Source organism: Plecotus auritus (genome assembly GCF_963455305.1).
Source record: "Plecotus auritus genome assembly, chromosome: 1".
In the NCBI taxonomy this organism is placed as follows: Eukaryota; Metazoa; Chordata; class Mammalia; order Chiroptera; family Vespertilionidae; genus Plecotus; species Plecotus auritus.
The window spans coordinates 223,146,807-223,164,782 of NC_137770.1; the positions used below are offsets into that span (position 1 = coordinate 223,146,807).

At 41.4% G+C, this 17,976-nt stretch overlaps 1 protein-coding gene across 3 annotated transcripts in view; it reads left to right on the forward strand.

Annotated features, from left to right (window-relative positions):
* Positions 1-17,976, forward strand: part of PDS5A (PDS5 cohesin associated factor A) — a 105,303-nt gene that overhangs the window by 57,489 nt on the left and 29,838 nt on the right. For all 3 annotated transcript variants that reach the window (XR_013959248.1, XM_080645656.1, XM_080645657.1), the window contains exons 17-19: positions 9,722-9,837; positions 11,242-11,347; positions 16,527-16,687. Coding sequence is in view for 2 of the 3 variants with exons in the window: in XM_080645656.1 (XP_080501782.1) it covers positions 9,722-9,837; positions 11,242-11,347; positions 16,527-16,687 (383 nt within the window). In the remaining variant the exon portion in view is untranslated. The remainder of the gene's footprint in view (positions 1-9,721; positions 9,838-11,241; positions 11,348-16,526; positions 16,688-17,976) is intronic.

Genomic DNA, 17,976 nt, shown 5'->3' on the forward strand with positions numbered 1-17,976 from the left:
AAGCAACCTAGGTGTCCATTGATAGATAAATGGATAAAGAAGTTGTACACACACTGGACTATTACTCAGTCATGAAAAAGAAAGAAATCATGCCCTTTGTGACAACATGGATGGACCTAGAGCAGGGGTGGGCAAACTTTTTGACTGGAGGGCCACAATGGGTTCTTAAACTGGACCGGAGGGCCAGAACAAAAGCATGGATGGAGTGTTTGTGTGAACTAATATAAATTCAAAGTAAAGGAGCGGAGGGGAGAGCAAGAGAACTGGATAGAACAGCTGGATCCGGCCCGCGGGCCGTAGTTTGCCCAAGGCTGACCTAGAGGGTATTATGCTAAGTGGAATAAGTAAGAAAAAGACAAACCTTTATTGTTTCACTTACATCTATACTAATAAAAGGGTAACATGCTAATTAGACCGGACATCTTCCAGACGACCTTCCGGACAAAGCCACAGTGGTGGAGCTGAGGCAGAGGCAGTTAGGGGCAATCAGGCCGGCATGGGAGAGCAGTTAGGGCGATCAGGAAGGCAGGGGAGAGCAGTTAGTGCGATCAGGCAGGCAGGCAGAGTGATTAGGCAGGCAGGTGAGCGGTTAGGAGCCAGTGGTCTTGGATTGTGAGAGGGATGTCGGCAGTCGGACATCCCCCAAGGAATCCCAGATTGGAGAAGGTGCACGCCAGGCTGAGGGACCCTCCCAACCCCGTGCATTAATTTCATGCACCGGGCCTCTAGTCCTATATAATAAAAAGGCTAATATGCAAATTGACCGGACACTATGACTAACACTGACCACCAGGGGGCAGATGCTCAATACAGGAGCTGACCCCTGGTGGTCAGTGCACTCCACTGGGGGAGCACTGCTCAGCCAGAAGCTGGGCTCACATCCTCCAAGGGCTCCTGGACTGCGAGAGGGCATAGGCCAGGCTGAGGGACACCTCCCCCCTCCACCACCACCCCCTCCCCCGAGTGCATGAATTTCGTACACCAGGCCTCTAGTGTAGAATATAAAAAACTAAACAAATTAACAAACAAAACAAAATAGACTCATAGATACAGAGAAGAAACTGATAGTTGCCACAAAGTTGGGATGGTGGGCAGATGGACAAAAAGGTAAAGGGAATTGTGAGATACAAACTTTTAAGTCATGTGGATGTAAATACATCATAGGGAATACAGTCAATAATATCCCAATAACTATACAGAGACAGATGATTACTAGATTCATGATGATCATTTCTTAAGGTATATACATTTCAAATTACTGTGTTGTACACCTGAATCTAATATATTATTGTATGTCAACTATAATCTTAAAAGAGCTCTACATTTAGAATAAGCTTATAGAGTTACTGCTTTATAGTTTGAACACAATGTGTTTATCTTCTCAACTAAAATTTACAATTACTCATCAGATACGCAATTAAAAGGCTTGTCATTAAAATAGATTTCTTTTTCCAGTGCCCAGTATATTGTAACTTTCACCTTGTCTTTAAGTGGGTCAGTCTCTATAATCATTAAGTGATGTATTCTTTAGACATTTACAGCAATGTCTTTTCTTTGTAGTTTCTATTTGATGTAATGCCACCATCTTCAACGCAGCTCTGTTTATCCAAAAATTAAAATCTTTTTTTTTAATTTCTTTATTGATTAAGGTATTACATATGTGTCCTTATTCCCCTATTACCCCCCACTTCCCATTCATGCCCCCACCCCCCTGTTGTCTGTGTCCATTGATTGGGCTTATATGCATGCATATAAGTCCTTTGGTTGATCTCTTCCGCCTTACCCCATTTATTTCACTTAGCATAATGCTCTCCATCTCCATCCATGTTGTTGCAAATGGTAAAAACTCCTTTTTTACTGCAGTGTAGTATTCCATTGTGTAGATGTACCACAGTTTTTTAATCCACCCATCTGCTGATAGGCACTTAGGTTGTTTCCAAATCTTAGCTATGATGAATTGTGCTGCTATGAACATAGGGGTGCATATATTCTTTCTGATTGGTGTTTCTAGTTTCTCGGGATATATTCCTAGAAGTGGGATAACTGGGTCAAATGGGAGTTCCATTTTTAGTTTTTTGAGGAAACTCCATGCTGTTCTCCACAGTGGCTGCACCAGTCTGCATTTCCACCAGCAGTGCACGAGGGTTCCTTTTTCTCTGCATCCTCGCCATCACTTGTCATTTCTTGATTTGTTGATAATAGCCATTCTGACAGGTGTGAGATGGTACCGCATTGTTGTTTTGATTTGCATCTCTTTGATGATTAGTGACTTTGAGCAGGTTTTCATATGTCTCTTGGCCTTCCTTCTGTCTATTCTTTTCTTTTTTCTTTTTTCTCAGTTCCTTTTATTTTTTTATTTTTTATTTTATTTTATTTTTTTTATACTTTTTTAAAAAATAAATCTTTATTCAGATTATTACAATTGTTTCTCCTTTTCCCCCCCATAGCTCCCCTCCACCCGGTTCCCACCCCACCTTCTGCCCTTACCTCCCCCTCACTGTCCTCATCCATGGGTATATGATTTTTGTCCAGTCTCTTCCTGAACCCCTCCATACCCCTTTCCCCCTGAGAATTATCAGTCCACTCCCTTTCTATGCCCCTGATTCTATTATATTCACCAGATTATTCTGTTCCTCAGGTTTTTAATTCACTTGATTTTTAGGTTCACTTGTTGATAGATATGTATTTGTTGTTCATAATTTTGTCTTTACTTTATTCTTCTTCCTCCTCTTCTTAAAGAATACCCTTCAGCATTTCATATAATACTGGTTTGGTGGTGATGAACTCCTTTAGCTTTTTCTTATCTGTGAAGCTCTTTATCTGCCCTTCAATTCTGAATGATAGCTTTGCTGGGTAGAGTAATCTTGGTTGTAGGTTCTTGCTATTCATCACTTTGAAAATTTCTTGCCACTCCCGTCTGGCCTGCATAGTTTCTGTTGAGAAATCAGCTGACAATTGTATGGGTGCTCCCTTGTAGGTAATTAACTGTTTTTCTCTTGCTGCTTTTAATATTCTCTCTTTGTCTTTTGCTCTTGGCATTTTAATTATGATGTGTCTTGGTGTGGTCCTCTTGGGATTCCTTTTGTTTGGGGTTCTATGCGCTTCCTGGACTTGTAAGTCTATTTCTTTCACCAGGTGGGGGAAGTTTTCTGTCATTATTTCTTCAAATAGGTTTTCAGTATCTTGCTCTCTCTCTTCTTCTGGCACCCCCATAATTCTGATGTTGGTACGCTTGAAGTTGTCCCAGAGTCTTTTTACACTATCTTCAACTTTTTGGATTTTTTTTGCTTTTTGCTTTTTCGATTGAGTGTTTTTTGCTTCTTTGTAATTCAATTCTTTGACTTGATTCTTGTGTTCCTCTATTCTGTTTCTGGGTCTCTGTATAATATTTTTTATTTCAGTCAGTGTATGTTTAATTTCTAGTTGGTCCTTTTTCATATCTTCGAGGGTCTCGTTATATTTATCGGCCTTTTCTAGGATATTCTTAAAAAGCCTTATAACCGTGGTTTTGAATTCTATATCCAGTCGTTTGTTTTCCTCCATTTCTTTCGTTTGTGATCTGTTTCTTTGACGCCACATTTTCACTGCTTCCCTGAGTTGGTAGGGTAGCTTTGTGTACTAGGTTTCCTATATGGCCCAGTGGGTCGGCCTCCCCAGTTAACCTGAGGTGGACACTCTTGGTGCACCCCTTTGTGGACTGTGTGTACAGCCTTGTTGTAATTAAGTCTTGATTGTTGTTGGTATCACTGGGAGGAATTGACCTTCAGGCCAGTTTGCTGTAAGGATCAGCTGTGTCTATGCTGGGAGAAGTTTGGTGCTGGAGACAGCCTTATAGGATTAGACTTGCCAAATTGCAATAGCCTCTGTGCTCAGCTTGGATGGGGTGGAGTCTCAGGGCGGAGCAGACAGTCTTGGCTTCCAGTCAGCCTTGCCCTTGAGCGTGCGCACACACCTTCAGACCTCTGCCTTCCCCGGCTCCCGAGTCTCCGCCCGAGAGTCCAGATTCCCCCCTTAAGAGCGTGGGTCCCCAGGGGCTCACCTGGAACTGGGGTTCAGTGCAGTCAGAACTGGGGTTCAGTGCAGTCAGGAGCTTCCGACTCCCTTATGCTAGGGAAAGCCTGTGGCAACCTCCGCAGCCTTTGTGCACACTGTCGCGCGCTCCTGCAGACCCCTGCCCGCCGGGGCTCCCCCGGGTCTCCCTAGGGTCTCCAAGTCTCCGGGTGCCTTTCTCTCTACCTGACAGACCAGACTCCCCCTGTATGAGCCTGGGTCCACGGGGTTTTGCCCGGGACTGGCGTTCAGTGCAGTCAGAACTGGGGTTCAGTGCGGTCAGGGCTTCCTTCCCCCTTCTGCCAGAGAAAGTCAGCCAGGCTCTCAGCTGCCCTTCCCTCTGCGCGCACAAAGACCTTTAGCCGTACCTCCAATTCCCTGTGAGCTTTTCTCTTTCCTTCTAGTTGTAGAATTTTCACTCAGCCAGCTTTCCTGTGGCTCTGGATGGTGTCCGTTCTTTTAGTTGTAGTTTTGAAATTGTTGTGCGAGGCAGCAGTTTAGGTGCTTACCTATGCTGCCATCTTGGTTTCTCCCTTCTGTCTTCTTTCGATAAGTGTCTATTTAGATCAGTTGCCCATTTTTTGATTGGGTTGTTTATCTTCTTCTTGTTAAGCTGCACGAGTTCCCTGTAAATGTTGGAGATTAACCCTTATTGTTGATATCATTGGCAAATATGTTCTCCCATGCAGTGGGCTTTCTTGTTGTTTTATTGATGGTCTCCTTTGCAGTGCAAAAGCTTTTTATTTTGATGTAGTCCCATTTGTTTATTTTCTCTTTAGTTTCCATTGCCCTAGGAGCAGTATCAGTTAAAAAATTGCTACCTTAATAAAAATTTGGAAAAAAAAAATATAGCAAATAAAAAAAAAAATTGCTTCGACATATGTCAGAGATTTTTCTGGCTGTGGATTCCTCTAGTATTTTTATGGTTTCTCATCGTATGTTTAAGTCTTTGATCCATTTTGAGTTTATTTTTGTGTATGGTGTAAGTTGGTGGTCTACTTTCATTTTTTTCCATGTATCTGTCCAATTTTCCCAACACAATTTATTGAAGAGACTGTTTTGACTCCATTGTATGTTCATGCCTCCTTTGTCAAATTATTAATTGAGCATAGTGATTTCGGTCAATTTCTGGGTTCTCTATTCTATTCCATTGATCTATATGTCTGTTCTTGTGCCAGTACCAGGAAGTTTTGAGAACAGTGGCTTTGTAATACAGCTGGAAATCTGGTATTGAGATCCCATCTACTTTGTTCTTCTTTCTCAGGATTGCTGTGGCTATTTGGGGTCTTTTTTTTTTTTAATATATTTTATTGATTTTTTACAGAGGAAGGGAGAGGGATAGAGAGTTAGAAACATCGATTAGAGAGAAACATCGATGAGAGAGAAACATCGATCAGCTGCCTCCTGGACGCCCCCTACTGGGGATGTGCACACAACCAAGGTACATGCTTTTGACTGGAATCGAACCTGGGACCCTTCAGTCCACAGGCTGACGCTCTATCCACTGAGCCAAACAGGTTAGGGCCAGGGTCTTTTTTTATTCCAGATGAATTTTTGGAGAGTTCTTTCTAGGTCTGTGAAATATGCCGTTGGTATTTTAATGGGGAGTGCATTGAATCTAGAGATTGCTTTGGATAGTATAGACATTTTAATGATGTTGATTCTCCCAATCCATGAACATGGTATGTTCTTCCATCTGTTTACGTCTTTATCTCTTTTTTCAGTGTCCTGTAGTTTTCTGCGTATAGGTCTTTTACCGCCTTAGTTAAGTTTCTTCCTAGGTATCTTAATTTTTTTGGTACGATGGTAAATGGGATTGCTTTTTTAGTCTCTCTTTCTGTAAGTTCACTGTTAGTGTATAGAAATGCCATAGATTTCTTGGAGTTAATTTTGTATCCTGTTACATTGCCGAATTTATGTATTAAGTCTATTAGTTTTTTGATGGAGTCTTTCGGGTTTTTTATGTACAATATTATGTCATCTACAAATAAGGACAGCTTTACTTCTTTTCCAATTTGGATGCCTTTTATTTCTTCTTCTTGTCTAATTGCAATGGCTAATAGTTCCAGTACTATGTCAAACAGGAGTGGTGAGAGTGGGCATCCCTGTCTTGTTCCTGTTCTTAGGGGAAATGGTTTTAGTTTTTGCCCATTGAGTATGATGTTAGCTATGGGTTTATCATATATGGCTTTTATTATGTTGAGGTATGATCCTTCTATTCCCACCTTGTTGAGAGTTTTTATCAAGAAATTGTGTTGGATATTGTCAAATGCTTTTTCTGCATCAATTGATATGACTGTGATTTTTATCTCTCAATTTGTTTATGTGATGTATCATGTTTATTGATTTGCGGATATTGTACCATCCTTGCATCCCTGGGATAAATCCTACTTGGTCATGGTGTGTGATCTTTCTGATGTAGTGCTGGATCAGATTTGCTAGAATTTCATTGAGGATTTTGGCATCTATGTTCATGAGGGATGTTGGCCTGTAATTGGTTTCATTGATCTTTTGTATTGTTTTGTGTGTTTTTTTGTCTCAATGTCGTTTATCTCCACTCCGATCTTTATTATTTCCTTCCTTCTGCTTACACTGGGCTTTTCTTGTTGCTTTCTTTCTAACTCTTTGAGTTGTAGAGTTAGGTAATTTATTACCATTTTTTTTTGTTTTTTACAGTAGGCTTGTAGAGCTATGAACTTCCCTCTCAAGACTGCTTTCGCTGTGTTCTATAGATTTTGTATTGTTGTGTTTTCATTGTCATTTTTTACCATGATGTTTTTTATTTCTTCCTTGATCTCTCTGGTAACCCAGTCATTGTTTAATAACATGCTGTTTAGTCTCCAATGTGTTTGATTTTTTGGATTGTTTTTATTGTAGTTGATTTCCAGTTTCATGCCACTGTGATCTGGGAAGATGCTTGATATGATTTCTTTTTTCTTTCTTTTTTTTTTTAAATATATTTTATTGATATTTCACAGAGAGGAAGGGAGAGGGATAGAGAGCTAGAAACAGCGATGAGAGAGAAACATCGATCAGCTGCCTCCTGCACACCTCCCACTGAGGATGTGCCCACAACCAAGGTACATGCCTTTGACCGGAATCGAACCTGGAATCTTTCAGTCCGCAGGCCGACGCTCTATCCACTGAGCCAAACCGGTTTTGGCTGATATGATTTCTATCTTCTTGAATTTGAAGAGACTTTGCCTATGACGCAACATATGGTCTATCTTTGAAAATGACCCATGTGCATTTGAGAAGAATGTATATTCTGTGGCTTTGGGGTGAAATGTTCTGAAGATGTCAATTAATTCCATCTGGTCTAGTGAGTCATTTAGGATTGATGTTTCTTTGCTGATTTTTTGTTTAGAGGATTTGTCCAATGGTGATAGTGGGGTATTAAAGTCTCCTACTATGATTATATTGCTGTCAATCTCTCCTTTGATATCCTCCGGGAGTTTTATGTATTTGGGTACTCCTGTATTGGGCGCGTATATGTTTATCAGAGTTATTTCTTCTTGTTGGATTGCTCCCTTTAGTATTTTGAAGTGGCCTTCCTTATCTCTTGTTATGTCCTTCACTTTGAGATCTATTTTGTCAGATATAAGTATTGCTACCCCAGCTTTTTTTTTCATTTCAATTTGCCTGAAAAACCTTTTTCCATCACTTCACCCTCAGTCTGTGTGCGTCGTTTTTTTTCTGAGGTGGGTTTCTTATAGATAGCAGATATATGGGTCTTGTTTTCTTATCCAATTCGTTACCCTATGTCTTTTGTTTGGGGCATTTAATCCATTTACATTTAAAGTTATTGATAGGTACTTGTTTGTCGCCATTTTTATTCTTTACCCCTGTGTTCCTTCTTCGCTTCCTGTTTCTGTTTTTTTTACAGCAAACCCTTTAGCATTTCTTGCATTGCTGGTTTGGTGGTAATAAACTACCTTAGTCCTTTTTTGTCTGTGAAGCTCCTGATTTCACCTTCAATTTTGATTGATAGCCTTGCTGGGTACAGTATTCTTGGATTCAGACCCTTCCTTTGTATGACTTTGTATATTTCATTCCATTCCCTTCTGGCCTGATGTGTTTCTGTTGAGAAATCATTTGCTAGTCTGATGGGGGTTCCTTTGTAGGTAACTTTCTGTCTCTCTCTGTCCGCTTTTAAGATTCTTACTTTGTCTTTGGTGTTTGCCAATTTAATTATAATGTGCCTTGGCATCGGTCTTTTGGGGTTCATTTTGCTTGCGACTATGTGAGCTTCTTGGATTTGTGTGGGTTTTTTCTTCCTATATCAGGGAAGTTTTCTGTCATTATTTCTTCAAACAGGTTTTTTATTCCTTGCTCAGTTTCCTCTCCTTCTGGAACCCCTATTATGCGGATGTTGTTTTGTTTCGTGTTGTCCCAAAGTCCCCTTAGGCTCTCCTCCTGCTTTTTAATTTTTTTTTTCTAGAAGCTGCTCTACTTGGGTATTTGTTACTACCTTGTCTTCTAGCTCACTGATGCGGTCCTCTGCTTCTTCTAGTCTACTCTTGATGCTTTCTATTGAGTTCTTTACAGCAGCGATGTCATTTTTAATTTCTTCTTGGTTCTTCTTCATTTCCTCTTGGTTCTTACTCATATTGTCCAATTTGTCTTCCATTCTTTTCAGCCACCTTATGACCATTTCTTGGAATTCTCTCTCTGACAGGTTGCTTGCCTCCATTTCGTTTACTTCCTTTTCTGGTGATGCCTCCTTTTTTTTCATATGGGGGCTGTTTCTTTTTCTCCCCATGGTCTCTCTTCTCCAGGTATCTCATTATGTAGTTCTCTCTCCTTATCCCAGGCGAAATCTGACCTGTCCATGGTGGAGCGTAGAGCTCCTCTGAATCCACATGTTTGGCCAATTGGGGTCTGGTGCTCTGGGGTTCGCAGCTGTTCAGTGGGTGCCGCAGTTGTAGATTTTCAGGCTTCCAATAACATCCACTTTCCCCTTCAAGATGGCGCAGTCTCCACGTCCGTCCGAGCCGCTGGCTCCGGGAGAGAACCCAGCCACAGTGGGGGCTGCCCGGTCAGGGGAGCCCCGTCCAGCAGTCCCCCACCTTCTCCTGGAGTATAGCTGTCCCTTAACTCACCAACAGACACTCCCCGTGCAACCCTCAGCTGTTCTATCTGCTCCGGGACAAGGCATGGGACACATCTGTCTATTCTGCCGCCATATTTTCCCCCCCAAAATGAAAATCTTCATAAATATTTATACACTTATGAATCTCTTTTTAAAAAAACAAATTACTGACCTAAAACACATTAGTCTGTCAAATTATGAAATAAGCCAAAAAACTTATCCATGAAAGTGTACATTGTTTTGTTTTACTTTTTCAAAAGTAAAGCATTAAAAATTGTTCATTAAAAATTTGATGGGAGAAATATGAGACAAAGTCATAAATCACACCATATTATTTCCGTTTTGTTCTCCACAGTCCAGATTTTGCAGTGATTGCCTAAGGAGTGTGTAATTTCAGTCAGAGTCTAAAGCAGAAGTGTGTGTGTGTGTGTGTGTTTGTGTGTGTGTGTGTGTGTGTGTGTGTGTGTGTTTTACTTCTGCTGGTTTTGAATCTTGAAATGCTTTTGATGCCTATAATCATATTTATTTTGAAAAACATGAAAGTGAATCATACTTATAGTAAAACTCTTTGCTTTTTAGAGAGAAATAGCTCGGAAACTTGCAAATCCTAAACAGCCAACAAATCCTTTTTTAGAGATGGTTAAATTTCTGTTGGAAAGAATTGCACCTGTGCATATTGATTCCGAAGCCATAAGGTAAGCTAGGAAATATATTTATTCAAAATAAAATGTAATCTGAAACTACAGTGTTGTAAATTTAAATTATTGGTTCCTAAGTAGACCTGAAAATGTTCCCTGTATACCTTTCTAATGGAAGCATACAGTACATCATTCAGGTTGAAAGAAGGGCCTGTTTATTTTCCAGTCTTTGGCTTACTTCAATGCTTTTTATTTTTTAACAGTTCCTGTGTTTATTTTTAGTTTATATGTGCTCATTAAAGAAAACCTAGAACATAAGAACAGAGAAGAAAATTTCAATCTATAGACTGTCAATCAGTCTTTGAGTTTTCTTTTTTTTAATTTAAAGAATGAAATCTTATAACACCAAAAGCCAAAACACAAAAGAATCACAGATTTTACTATATAAACATCTGTAACTTCTATATGTTTAAGCAGATAAAATAAACAACAACAGCAAAGAAATCTTTAGAAGTTTTTGGGAGAACAGAACTTGGGGCCAGAGACTCTATTTTTTAATCTTCACTGAGGTTATATTTTGACTGATTGAGAGAGAGAGAGAGAGAGAGAGAGGATTGCGGGGGAGAGAAATACCAATTGGTTGCCTCCTGTATTTGCCCTGACCGAGAATCAAACCCACAACCATTTGGTATACGGGACAATACTCCAACCAACTGAGCCAGTCAGCCAGGGCTATCTTTGGGTTTCTTTTAACCATTTTAATGATTATATGATATTCTTTAGTATGTATTACATCACTGTTCACTTGAGGTATGTGAAAACAGAATAATGTTTTGAAAAGAGCACAAGATTACCATCAGACTGCTCTGGTTTTAAAACCTGTTTAATATTGCTTTGTGGCTTTGGAAAAAGCCCTCTAATTTACCTGAGTTTTTAATTTATTTTTTACCTTAGTGTGGGTGTATATTTCCTTTGGGTGATTGTGAGATTTAGCGATAACATATAAAAAGTAAGGAACCTGGCCCTGACTGGTGTTCCTTAGTGGTTAGAGCTTTGGCCAGTGGACTGAAGGGTCACAGGTTCAATTCCAGTCAAGGGCGGATACCTCGTTTGCAGGCTTGATCCCCAGCCCAGAGCACATGCAGAAGGCAACCATTCAATATGTCTCTCTCACATTGATGTTTCTATCGCTTTGTTTCTCCCCCCTCTTTCCACTCTCTGAAAATCAGTGGGAAAAACATATCCTCAGGTGAGGATTAACAAAACAAATGTAAGGATCCTGGCATAATGGATAGCTGTTTTTTATTAACTGTTCCCATAAATTCATACATTCCAGTTGTTTCTAATGATTTCCTGTTGTACTTCTGTGAGTACTTTCCCCTTGCACTAATTACTAGTATTTTTCTAGTTGATAAGTTGTATACTATGGTATTACTAATTTAGATTTTCTTGTATTAATAGTGCACTGGTAAAACTGATGAACAAATCAATAGAGGGGACAGCAGATGATGAAGAGGAGGGTGTAAGTCCAGATACAGCTATTCGTTCAGGACTTGAACTTCTTAAGGTATTTTTGAAACAATTTTGTCTCCAGCATTTCAGTAATCACTATTTTTTTATTAAAAACTTTTCATGTTGACATTATTACAGATCTTCCCCTTTGCCCACCTCTACCTATCCCTATCTCCCCCTTTTGACCTTCACCACACTATTTTCCATTTCCATGGGATATACATGTATATGTTCTTTAGCTAATCCCTTCAACTTCTTTATCCAGACACTCCCACCACACCTCCCCTCTGGCTCTCTCCTGTCTATTCCATGTGTCCATGCTTCTAGTTCCATTTTGTTCATAGGTTTATTTTGTTCAGTAGATTCCACAAGCAATCAAAATTTGGATTTTATTAAGGATATCAAGTGTTAGGCCTTATTTCATTGGAAACTATTCAAAAGATTTAAACTTTTTGAAGTGATCATATTTTATAAAAATACTAGAGGCCTGGTGCATGAAATTCATGCATGGGTTGGGGGTGCGGTCCCCTCAGCCCAGCCTGCACCCTCTCCAATCCGGTACCCCTCGGGGGATGTTTGACTGCCGGTTTAGGCTCAATCCCAAGGATCGGCCCTAAACCAGCAGTCAGACATCCCTCTCACAATCCTGGACCGCTGGTTCCTAATCTCTCATCTGCCTGCCTGGTCGCCCCTAACTGCCCCCCCCCCGCCAGCCTGGTCACCCCTCATTGCCTCTGTGTGCCCACCTGATTGCTCGTAACTACCCCCCACTGCTGACCCGGTCGCCCCTCACTGCCCCACCCCACCCCTGCTGTCCTGGTCTCCCCTAACTGCCCCCCACCCCCTGCTGGCCTGTTCGCCCCCAAGAGCTACCCCCCCCAACCCCCCCGCTGGCCTGGTTGTTCCTCATGGCCCCCCCACCACCACCACCACCAGCCTGGCCGCCCCATGCAGCCTGCTGTTCAGTCATTTGGTCGTCCCTCACTAACCACCCTGCCAGCCTGGTCACCCCACACAGCCTGCTTGTTCAATCGTTTGGTCATCCCTCACTAAACCCCCCGCCAGCCTGGTCGCCCCACACAGCCTGCTTGTTCAGTCGTTTGGTCATCCCTCACTAAACCCTCTGCCAGCCTGGTCGTAGGCAGCCATCTTGTAAGGGTTAATTTGCATATTACCTCTTTATTATATAGGACTAGAGGCCCGGTGCATGAAATTCGTGCACAGGGGGCTGTTTCTCAGCCCAGCCTGCACCCTCTCCAATCTCAGATCCCTCTCATAATCTGGGACTGCTGGCTCCTAACCACTTGCCTGCCTGATTGCCCATAACCCACTTCTGCCTGCCAGCCTGATAGTCCCCTAACCGCTCTCCTGCTGGCATGATCGTCCCCAACTGCCCTCCCCTGCCAGCCCGATTGCCCCCAACTTCCCTACGGGGCTGAGAGGACTAGGGGACTCTGGCTGGATGAGGCGGGGCTGAGGGGACTGTGGGACTGAGGCTGGATGAGGCGGGGCTGAGGGGACCTGGCCGCTGTCATCTTTGTGAGGGTGTGGTAGTCAATTAGCATATTCCCTCTTTATTGTCTCTGGGTACTGCCATCTTGTGAGGGTGTGGTGGTCAATTAGCATATTCCCTCTTTATTAGGATTATGTTTTTACATTTATAATAATGTAATTATTTTACATTATAAAATAACATTTTTGAGCCCTAGCCTCGGTGGTTAGAGCGTTGGTCTGCAGACTGAAGGGCCACGGTTTTAATTCTGGTCAAGGGGACATACCTCGGTTGCAGGCTCAATCCCTGGCCCTGGTTAGGGTGCATGCAGGAGGCAACCCATTGATGGATCATTTGCATGTCTATTGTGCTTGTATAGTACTAGTATATGTTAAATGATCTAGTACCTTTTAAAGAACCTGCATTTGGAGTAGTAGGATTGCTCATGGGAATATTATATGACAACATATGTCTGATCCGGGAATTTTTAAACAATTGGTAATTGTAATAGATGCCAAAATATTCAGAGAATTGAGCCAATTAGTAAGGTCAGGCAAGACTTAGTAGAAAAGATATGACTTAATCTAGGAAAAAACATCATCATCAAAGAGAATAATTCTTGGCATATTTTAGGGATCATTAGGAAGCTAGCCTGACTAGAGAAAAGGATTTCTTTGGGGCATAATGGGAGACAAGATTGGTTCCAGATTGTGGAGTGCCATTGACGCAGAAAGATATTATCAGGGCTTTTTTCTTTCTTTTTTTTTTTTTCTGTTTTTTTTTTTTTTTTTAATCTATATTTTTATTGATTTCAGAGAGGAAGGGAGAGGGAAAGAGAGATAGAAACCTCAGTGATGAGAGAGAACCATCATTGATCAGCTGCCTCCTGCATGCCCCACACTGGGGATCAAGCCCACAACTTGGGCATGTGCCCTGACTGGGAATTGAATAATGACCTCCTCGTTCATAGGTTGATGCTCAACCACTGAGCCACCCCGGTTGGGCTTATCAGGACTTTTTAACCTTGCTTTTAATATGATATCAACATTTGATAGAGCTTTTATTGGATGGAGTAAAGAGAAGAAATTGAAGTCAATGAAACATTTAGATCACTACAACATGTAAACTAAGGGAGAAGATACAAACCAGTGCAATCAATGGACATTAGAAAAGAGGGTTGTGCCCTAGCCAGTTTGGCTCAGTGGAGAGAGTGTCGGCCAAAGGGTTGCAGGTTCGATTCTGGTCAAGGGCACGTACCTTGGTTGCAGGCTTCTCCCTGGCCCAGGACCTGGTTGGGGTTTGTGCAGGAGGCAACCAATTGATGTGTTTCTCTCACATTGATGTTTCTCTCTCTTTCCCTCTCTTCTTACACTCTCCCTAAAAATCAATGGAAAAAGATCCTTGGGTGAAAATTAAGAAAGAAGAGAGGGTTGTATTGGAATGGTCTTAAATATTATATTATGGAAAGAATTGATATGCTTCATGAGAAATGTTTTAATTATACTTTTAATAATGGTTATATTTTTTAAATAGTTTTAAGAGTAAAATCATCTTTAAGATAGGCATTTTTTTAAACTTTTTTTAATTGATTTTTTAGAGAGAGAGGGGAAAGGAGAGAGAGAGAAAAAAACATCAAGGTGAGAGCAAAACATCGCTCAGCTGCCTCCTACACACCCCCTACCAGGGATCGAGCCTACAACCTGGGCATGTGCCCTGACCAGGAATCAAACCAGCAACCTTTCGGTACATGGGAGGATGCCCAAAGATAACATACAAATTAAGGGGAGAAGAGACAAACCAGACACATTAGAACATAGATTGTTTGATTTGATTTTTCAAATTTGATTCTCCATTTTTCTGTGAGTTATTAAAACCTCATAACTAAATATTATCACTGTAAATCTCATCAAATGAGACAATCTCTCCACTTTATCACCCATTAAACAAATGATTATTGTATAAGCTACTGAAGACTACTCCATTTTCCCATCTCCCTGCCTCTCAACTTTAACACTTATACTATCTAATAAGAGTAATATGCAAATTGACCATCACTCCAACATACAAGATGGCCACCCCCATGTGGACACAAGATGGCCGCCACAAGATGGCTGGCAGGGGAGGGCAGTTGGGGGCAACCAGGCCTGCAAGGGAGGGCAGTTAGGGGTCACCAGGCCGGCAGGGGAGGGCAGTTAGGGGCAATCAGGCTGGCAGGAGAGGGCAGTTAGGGGCTACCAGGCCTGCAGGGGAGGGCAGTTGGGGGCGACCAGGCCTGCAGGGGAGGGCAGTTAGGGGCAATCGGACCATTAGGGGAGCAGTTAGGCGTCAATCAGGCTGGCAGGGGCGTGGATAGGGGGTGATCAGGCTGGCAGGCAGAAGTGGTTAATGGCAATCAGGCAGGCAGGCAGGCAGGCTAGCAGTTGGGATCCAGCAGTCCTGGATTGTGAGAGGGATGTCCCAGATTGGAGAGGGTGCAGGCTGGGCTGAGGGACACACACCCCGTGCACAAATTTTGTGCACTGGGCTTCTAGTTTCTAATATTATGCTAACTAAATTGTTTCCATAACATGTAACTTTGTAGACATGTCTAACTTGCTGTAAAGTCCTTAAGGATAGGCTGGAACTTAGGTCATAATAAATAGGGAATAATTATATGTTTGTAGTCATGATTAAAAGTTATCAATAATCACCTTAGCCAGTTTGGCTCAGTGGATAGAGCATCGACCTGTGGACTAAAGGGTCCCAGGTTCAATTCTGGTCAAGGGCACATGCCCAGGTTGCAGGCTCGATCCCCTGTGTGGAGCATTCAGGAGGCAGCCAATCAATGATTCTCTCTCATCATTGATGTTTCTATCTCTCTTTCCCTCTTCCTTCCTCTCTAAAATTAATACTAAAAATATATTTTAAAAATGGGAAAATCCCCCCCTGCATTCGAAAGTGATTGTGGGCTGCCCGTGCCCTGGTCATTGATAGTGCAGGGAGAGCAGTTGCTGGAAGCATTTCCCCGTGTTTGGAGGGTCCACCCCATCCCTTGCAAACCCTGGAGCTTTCACACACCACAAAAAATAAAAATAAAAAATAAAAAAATGGGAAAATACTTTTTAAAAAAGTTATCAGTAATGGCTTGTTTATAGTTATGATGAGTGAACTTTTTGTGATGGATTTCACTTAAAATATTTCCTTATAGAGTATCTTTTGCCATGAAATAAAGCTCTTGGTGCCCTAACCGGTTTGGCTCAGTGGATAAAGCGTCGGCCTGCGGACTCAAGGGTCCCAGGTTCGATTCTGGTCAAGGGCATGTATCTTGGTTGCAGGCACATACCCAGTAGGGACTGTGCAGAAGGCAGCTGATCGATGTTTCTAACTCTCTATCCCTCTCCCTTCCTCTCTGTAAGAAATCAATAAAATATATTTTTATTAAAAAAGCTCTTGGTTAGCATTTTGTTCACATCATAACATCATACACTATGAAAGAGGAGCCACATTTTCTGCATTCCCAGTATCAGAATAGACTCTAAGATAAGAAGAAAATAGTGCAAGGGCCAGATATCAGCTGTCTTAAGGAATCTACTTCACAGTATTTCTATCATTGTCTTATGAGCCATGCCTAACTACTAGATGTAAATCTTAATTCTGTGTAGCCAGCTTGTGCAGCCCATAATTTTAAGTCATATTTATAGTTATCTCTTTTAATGGATTAAAACCATTGTCTCTACTTCTAAAGCTATATCTGTTCCTCCAGGTTCTGTCTTTCACACATCCTACCTCGTTCCACTCTGCAGAGACATATGAGTCCCTGTTACAGTGCCTCCGAATGGAAGATGACAAAGTAGCCGAAGCTGCTATACAAATATTTAGAAATACAGGCCACAAAATAGAAACAGACCTACCCCAGATACGATCGTGAGTATATTTTTTCTCATAGAAAACACAAGAGACTTCTAAGTGTGGGAGCCATAGGATCTTTGTTTTCCTTTCACATAGGAAGACAGGTGAGAGGAAAGACAACTTGTATTTAGAAGCTACTTCTCTGAATTCTTTGTTTCATCTTTTCTCTGCCTCATTTCTCCCCTACCGTTGGAATATAGGTAGAGGAAGAAACAGAAACTTTGTTTATAACAATATGATTTTTTTTTAATATATTTTATTGATATTTTACAGAGAGGAAGGGAGAGGGATAGAGTGTTAAAAACATCAATGAGAGAGAAACATCGATCAGCTGCCTCCTGCACACCCCTTACTGGGGATGTGCCCGCAACCAAGGTACATGCCCTTGACCGGAGTCGAACCCGGGACCCTTCAGTCCGCAGGCCGACGCTCTATCCACTGAGCCAAACCGGTTTTGGCATAACAATATGATTTTAAAATACTAATATTAATGGTCAAGAGTTACCACAGAATTTAGAATTTGTGGTTAACATATTTTTCTAACCTATGTTTGTTCACCTTTTTCTCTCTAACTGGTTATAAATTCAATAGCTCCTACCTTCATATCTCACCACAAAATGGGATAATCAAGTAGTGAGCTTAATAAAATACTTCCTAGTTGCATGGTTGTTGACAGAGGTGCTTTTTATTGTTTTGATCTCTCCCTCTGGATTACCTCCCTTCTCATAAGAATGACGTACAGCCCTAGCTGGTTTGGCTCAGTGGGTAGAGCATCGGCCTGCGGAATGAGGGGTCCTGGGTTCGATTCTGGCCAAGGGCACATGCCTGGGTTGTGGGCTTGATCCCCAGTGTGGGGTGTGCAGGAGGCAGCCGATTAATGATTCTCTCTCATCATTGATGTTTCTATCTCTCTCTCCCTCTCCCTTCTTCTCTGAAATCAATAAAAATATATTTTTTTTTTTTTAAAAAAAGAATGATGTACATTTTGTTTCACTTTGGTATCTTAAAGAGGTTTCTTAGGATCAGAATTGTGCTGAGACTATATTTGGACATAAGATTTAGGAGATAAATTTTGGAAGAAGAATACTATTGCAGATAGCTATTGAATCACATGTTCAGAGTATATGCAGATAGTTTGGGGTATATCCAAATCAAACCGGTTTCTCCTTATAGAGTAATCATAGAACAAGAAGCCTCATGACTCCTAAAGTTTTTATTAAATTTGTGAGCTTATGGTTAAATTTGAGAAATAATTAAATATTTATTGTACATTTTCTTCATTGTCAGTGCTGTACTGGCTAATA